This window comes from Dendroctonus ponderosae, unplaced genomic scaffold, assembly GCF_020466585.1.
Source record: "Dendroctonus ponderosae isolate FM_Combo_2020 unplaced genomic scaffold, Dpon_F_20191213v2 Dpon_F_20191213_5, whole genome shotgun sequence".
NCBI classification, from domain to species: Eukaryota; Metazoa; Arthropoda; class Insecta; order Coleoptera; family Curculionidae; genus Dendroctonus; species Dendroctonus ponderosae.
Genome location: NW_026018715.1, coordinates 14,479,705 through 14,486,614, shown reverse-complemented (window position 1 = coordinate 14,486,614; position 6,910 = coordinate 14,479,705). Strand labels below are relative to the sequence as shown.

Genomic DNA, 6,910 nt, shown 5'->3' with positions numbered 1-6,910 from the left:
AAGTGAAATTTGAATATCAGACACTTAGGTGCAAGATTATGCCAAAATTCCATGTTTTCCGTCCCGTTTTTGCTCATTTCTCGGAGGCAAAATGATCAAGAACGCTCATTTGTACATCATTCTAGGCAGAAATAAATGGCCTTTTTAGAAAGTGAACCATCGATAGGTAAATGTTGGCAGTTTTTTCAAAAAATGCTTGAATTCAAGAAGTTTTAGATTTGCGTGTTTTTTTTTTTAGTTACAAAATCCACTTGAACATGACGCTGCTTTTTTCGACCCAATATTTGAGCAGGTGGTAGTTTCACATTTGTTTCCTCAGGTACTTGCAAAGCGCTGGCGTAAATTTTCTTTGCGATTTGTAGAGCAAAGTCTGTTCTATGAACGAAAAATAGTTCGATTTTGAACCATCCTCACGGAGATCATCTTCTTTCGGGATTTTTTGCAAACTTATTCCAACAATTATTTCTTCAGATCGCAGTCTTTTTTCCAGATTTCCTTCAAATTTGGATGCTTTTCGTAGCGCATAGTGTGAGAAAACATTTAAATTTTGAATCATCTTCAGGCTATTTTCAAGATTTCATTGCTTCAATATCCGGAAAGTTGGAGAGGCGCATTCACATAAATTTTCTAGTGCACGGAGCGTTCTATAAATGGAAAATGTTTCGAATTTCATGCATCCTCAGAGAAACTAGTAAAGTTTGGGATCGACTTAAAGCGTTCTTTGTTAATGCATCAGATCTAGTTTTGATAAAAAAACCTGAGTACAGGTTGATTGAAAATTGGCGTCATTCCCTTGGGGTGTTTTGGGAGTACCTACAAGAAAAATAGTAAAAAAATTAATTGTTAACATCTTAGAGAAATTTTCCAAAACATTTTTTTTTACGTTTTTCTCGTGCGCTTAAAAGGAATAACGCCAATTTTAAATCACCCTGTATAGGGGAACTAAGCACTTTTTTGCCTGCCATTGTGGAGTCGTTACGAAAAAATCTTCTCTAGAAAAAGTGTTAGACAAAAGCACAGGAAAGTATCCATACAAAAAACGCGTCTTATTTTGCACACAGTGGATTGGACTATTTTGGCGGCTTGAAAAACGAGTAATGCGACCCCTGGCTACTGGATTCCGCGTAATAAAAGCTGGAATTTTAAAGGTGATTATTTTCATGGCCCACTGAGTATGAGAACAGATGCCATGGGACAAAAGACAATCAGCCTATTAAAGGCGGACACCGTACCAACAATTTATTGTTCCAATTAGCCAAATCGTAAAGATACGTGTTTCGGAAAGCCAATGGGCCCTCAATATGGCAGCTTCTTGTTAAATCGAACCCGAATAAACGACATTAGGCCAGTGGCGTACGCAGGTATACATTTAACGCAACAGACGAATTCAATCTGTAACTCGCGATGGAAAAAACCACAAACTTATAATTTGGGCTTTGAGTGTGAGTTTTTTTGATAATTGCGCTAAAATCACAATTTCTTGGGTCCCGATACCGGCATTAAAACACAGTGGAGTCTAATGAAAACAACTATTATTTATTATCTCTAGCAATATACAGAGCTGTACAACAACTTTTGTACAAGGGGAAAACAACTTAAACCGAATATATACAAAATAAATAAAATCAAGTGCTAATCAGTCTTTTAAAAAATTATCAAGAAACTTCAACTCAACCCATCGATTGCTTAGATGTATTGCACTCAGTACGAACAATTACATTCTCTATAGATTAGTAGGCTATTTTACAGTAGATTGCGAATAATAGATAATCACTTTGTGAACTTCTGAACTTAACAAGCTCCTAACATAAACAGTTTATACAGTTGGTCAATTGAGGGTTCAGAACAGCGCGTCTATTTACAAAATATACATTTCTACACTAATGTACAGGGCATGTCCACTGACGGTTATCAGCGGGCACAGGAAAAAATCACATTTGAGGTTCTCATTGAGGCATATTGAGCATGTGAGGGGGCGGCCCGAAGGCGAAATGGGGCGGTCGATGGGCCATCGCAGTCAAAAATGGGGAGATCAGAGTGGCGCCCCCATTGAAAATCCCAAAAGTAGATGGCAGGAGCGGTCGTGCTGATAGTCGCAACTTTTCCATTTCGGCTTCTTGAAGTCGCTTGGCTTTCGCTCTGCGATTTTGGAACCAGATTTTAACCTGAAAATAACAGAACCCTGTAAGATTGATTCGATGGGAAAAAACAGCCTGAACCTGCCCAAGGCCCTATTCGTTTCCAGTCAATAAATTTCACTGAATGTTCTTTGTCGATTAGGGACAAAAAAAAATGAGTGTCGGTTCTACCTGTGCTTTTGAAAAGTTGAACAAAACCCACCCCCTGAGAAAGAGGAGCCCTTTTGATGTGTATTTGGCTTGAATAATTGAAACAATTATTTGTTGTTTAGGTGCTTACTTGTGTTTCCGTCAATCGCAACGAGCTGGAGAACTCGGCTCTTTCAGCAATACTCAAGTATTGCTTGTCCCGAAATTTCTTCTCCAGCGCCAGAAGTTGTTGAGTGGTGAATGGTGTGCGCGGTTTCCTGTTGGGTTTGTGTTTCCTTAGGGCGCATCGGACGATTGGAGGCCCTCCGCTTCCCAAAGTGGGAATATTAGCTGAAACAAGGAGAAGCTATCTGTTGATTTGGTCTCCACTGTTTTATAACATTCCCGCAGTGGGGAATTACAGATATGCCTGCTAATTGGTATTGGCAGCAAAAATGTCTTGTTAATGCACAGCAATAATCCGCCAACTACTTAGGCTAATTAATAACATGCAGCAAAAATAGTCTCAACTAATTAGCGCAGCGATTAAAGACGAAAAAACCCCCTACGGGCTGTCATAACGTTTTCTAGAAAAGGCTTGCAGACAAATCGACTTTAGAGCGAGTTGGATAAATAATACATCATTCCGCCGCAATAAATTGCTGTATAATTGTCTAATTATTCATATTTTATGACCCCTGAAAGCTAATGTACCTCACGGCATTTTATTGGCAATAACGCTTGTAAGCAAGAGATAATTAACGTCGATGACCAGTACATATCCTTCATTAAATCAAAACTGGCGAAGCTTAAGATCAGATTATGCAACGCATCAATTGATTAATATTTTGCTCAAGAGCCTGTTATCGTCGTTAACTTGCCCCGATTTATTCGAAAATGCTTTCTTCTATTCCACTTACTTAATTGTACCGGGAAATATAGATTTTTGGGTCTTTGGGCAGCAATGAAATGCTATGATTGGACTGACTTTGTCCTAGATTTTCTCTTCAAGCAGTCCGCACCATTGAAATGCTTCTTCGGCTTCAGCTTGCCCAGTTTCTTCCGTTGGAGTTCAGCCGGTTTATTCCCAGATGGGAAGAAATGAAGATTTTCCAGGAATTTTTTGACTTCATGCTCGAACTCCGGGGTTTTATAGCGCTTGGCGCACACTGTTTCGGTCCTTCATCTGAAGTATGACTCTTTTCCAGTCTTCTGAGCTAAACTATGATTGCGCTTTCGTTGAATTTGTCGCCTTCATGCTTCTTTGCAGGTTTTCCAGTGTCCTCCTCGCGGATCCGTGGGCTTCACCGTGAAAATTTGCCTCTTCTCTCGGCTTTGTGCTTCAACTTCTTCATCCTGGTTCGGTTCTAGGGATGAATTTGTTCATTCTTCAGGTGTAGGTTCGTCCATTTCACCTTCTTCGGAGGTGCATTGAATTTTTGAACTATCGCGTCTGATATTGTCTGTGTTGTGATCCTCCTATGTGTTTGATTGCTGGCGTCTTGGACTGTTGAAAAATTCACGTGTTTCGTTGTGAATTTGGACAGATTCTGAAGAAAATACGGCGGAAGAGGCGAAAAACACATAGGCAAATGTAGCCGCTGCACTTTGAAGCTTCTACTGAGTTGTTTTCGCCAGCCGGGCCTCCCAAACCGTTGCCCTGAGGCAGCCCAAAAAATATACATAAAAAAATGCTGCCGAATTTCCAAAAAAGCCCCTGACTAGTAAACACACAAGCAAACCAATGCAAAGATGTTTGCTAAAGGATTTGGAGGCCAACGCAAATATTCGGCAGCGTAAGGAAAGTTTTCGAATAAACGCAAAATGAAACTCGATTCATTACCGACAATTGCAATTATTGCGTTTTTTCCATTCATTTTTGCAAATTACCCTTAACTAATTACAAATTATGAATACACAATTTCCTTTGTCGTGGTCAATCGGGTATATATTGGTTAGCATAAGTTCGTTGAATGGCAATCAATCTGCCCGATCAAGGGTCTTTCATCATGCTTTAGCTGCTAGTAGTTCGCATTTAATTCAATTTTGAGGAGTGATCATTAATCAAACATTTGAGTAGTTGGACGAAATGAGTGGCGCAGGGTTAAAAGATCAGATCACCTACTACTTTCTGATCCTACTACTACTCGCCTCTTATTATCGGGAATTTTTCATTTCATTCTATCGCTAGCACCCTTTCCAATGTTTCTCCCTCACACTTGTGCCTCCAACAGAGTTTACTGTTTTTTGCGTTACCAAAAATTACATAAAATAACCGACTTCGCCCCGTTGGGATTTTGAAGGCTGCAGAATTTCCATGAGTGAATGCTTTGTCCCAGCAGACGTCCGTCGGAAGGCCGACGAGCAAATTTGTTTCTCCATCAGCTCCATTTCTTCGTTCAATTGATTGAATATTGAGCCAAACGATCAGTTTTTACGGGTTGAGATGGCGCATAAAGCAACTAGCTAATAAATTACCTTGTGGTGAGTTCGATCTGAAAGGTCCGTTGGGTCCAACCCAAGAAAAAGGCCACTGTGTGTGACCCGCGGGCATTATCCGCGCCATGGAAGGATGCAAAGGCTGTGGAATGATCACCGTGTGTTGTGAGTTGGGACTCAAGCTCTCTCTGCCGTCCCCATCCATGTCTTCATCATCAACCGTAATGTTTTCGTCATCGTCGTCCTCGTCCAGTTTCTCACTGGACGTGTCCAGTCGATTCTCCTCATTCTCCGAGTAATTGGACGAATCGTCCCGCAGCCGCTCATTGACCACCGCCACTGGTTTACTCAGCAACGACTCAACACTGAACGAAATTTTTGACTTTATGTCGATTTTCGAGTCCTCCATGGAGCAAATCATCTGCTTCACAGCGAAAAACAGTCAAATCGAATGGAACACTTTCACTGAATGGCTTTTGGCTGGTGGCACTGAAACTGAACCGTCGCAGTACAAGTTCTTGATTTTTTTTGTGCTGTTTCTCCGCAAAGCTGCCGCCGCATACTGAAGAGTTCGTGGACGAAAGAGTGGGACCATGCTTTAATGGGCGGCGCTCCACTGTGCAGGCTCCGCCCCCAATTTAGTCCCCAAATCGCGCTTACAATTGATGACCCTCACTAAATTTGCTGATTTGAGTGACGCTGCCGTGATTTTACCATATTATATTATTTGTCGTAGTATGTCTGGTATTAATTCAAATTGATTAGGTTTCAAGTTGTTCATTTTACGCATTATGGAATTCATTACCGGGCGCTATAATTATCTAGTTTATCTGGATAGTGCCCGAATAATCTATCATTTACTTATAGCTATGTGGGAGTCGGTTGCTAATTAACATAATGTCCCTGCTGGAATTTTTTTGAAGCGCTGGTTGGTCAAAGTATAAGAACTTGTCCAGCAGAAGCTCTTGAAGTTAAACTGACAATAGTCAAAAACATGCCTTCCGGATAGGATTCCGATTTAATACGCCTATCAACAGGATGCTAATTGTGCGATGTTAAATAATGGAAATTTTCAAAGTGGCTCATTAGAATTCAACACTTCTCAGTAAATACCTAAGTGCGAATTTTAAGCGCAAAACCTGGCCATTGTGTAGATTCAAATTTGATTTGAGAAGGTTAAATGGAAGACAGCGCGACCTTATGGAAAGCTCCCATTAAACGCCGTGGATTTATTGTATTAATTAGGTTATTTGACTTGTTTCGACTTTTTCCTGGTTGTAGCAATTTGCATCAGCAACAGAAGTGAATGGCAAACGCATGCACGCTCCCAAATTTCCCACATGAAAGCTTTCGGTGGAAAATTGCTATATTGAGGCTTAAAAAGCACGAGAAGAAATAAATTCGGACGGAAATGAAGACAGTTGAAGCGAATACTCAGTAGATAAGTTTTTAACGATTTCAAATTTGGCTTCAACAAAAAGTTTGCTCAAGAGAAACGACTGCAGTTATTGACAAACTCACTGTGTAAGACCAGGAGAGGACATAGCGAAAGTGTGAAAAATATGCTTCTCCTTCTTGTTCTTGTCTTGTCTGCTTCTGCGGACGTTGATTTCCAGAACTCTTTCCAGCGTATTGGAGATTGGCTGTGGGTTCGTTTACCTATAGGGTTGTTGTTTTTGCAATTTTTCCAGGTCTGTGGCCCTCCCTTATTCAAACATTTTCTTCTCTGCCTTGCTCATCTTCCTATCTCCTATAACTCGCTTTGTTGCCTAACTGAGTTTGCTGAAACGAACTGAAAACGAACTGAAAAGAGTTTAAATCTTCTGATATTTTGTAGGCTGCAATAGCGTATTCTTCACTCTGAGCAGATTTTTTTAATCCAATATTCAAACTTGGCAGGTTTTCCATCTTCCAATCGCTTCATATAAATTTGTATCTTCTTCGTATCTCAGTCATGGTTAAACCTACACGATGTGAATAAAATGTGCAATTTTTCTGTAAAGTTTCAGGAAGCTTAGTTTATCTGTGCCCCAACCAGCAGAAACTGAGTTTAAATCTTCTGATATTTTGATTTTTCGTAGGCTGCAATAGTGAATTCTTCGCTCTGACCAGATTTTTTCAATAAAATATTCAAACTGGGCAGGTTTTCCATCTTCCAATCGCTTCATATAAATTTATATCTTCTTCGTATCTCAGTCATGGTT

General features: G+C 40.2%; 1 protein-coding gene across 1 annotated transcript; it reads right to left on the bottom strand.

Annotated features, from left to right (window-relative positions):
• Positions 1-1,515: 1,515 nt before the first annotated feature.
• On the bottom strand, positions 1,516-5,286 carry LOC109542094 (homeobox protein MSX-3). The gene is made up of 3 exons (XM_019911152.2): positions 4,746-5,286; positions 2,419-2,618; positions 1,516-2,165 (listed from the first exon to the last, which is right to left on the bottom strand). The coding sequence occupies exons 1-3, from the start codon at positions 5,125-5,127 to the stop codon at positions 1,947-1,949; spliced, it is 801 nt and encodes a 266-aa protein (XP_019766711.1). The 5' UTR covers positions 5,128-5,286; the 3' UTR covers positions 1,516-1,946.
• Between the last annotated feature and the right edge of the window lie 1,624 nt (positions 5,287-6,910).

Coding starts and splice junctions, on each gene's coding strand:
- LOC109542094 (XM_019911152.2), bottom strand. CDS start 5,127: ATGATTTGCTCCATGGAGGACTCGAAAATCGACATAAAGTCAAAAATT. Junction 2,619..4,745: donor CAGATCGAACTCACCACAAG/GTAATTTATTAG, acceptor TCCTTGTTTCAG/CTAATATTCCCACTTTGGGA. Junction 2,166..2,418: donor TGCGATTGACGGAAACACAA/GTAAGCACCTAA, acceptor TGTTATTTTCAG/GTTAAAATCTGGTTCCAAAA.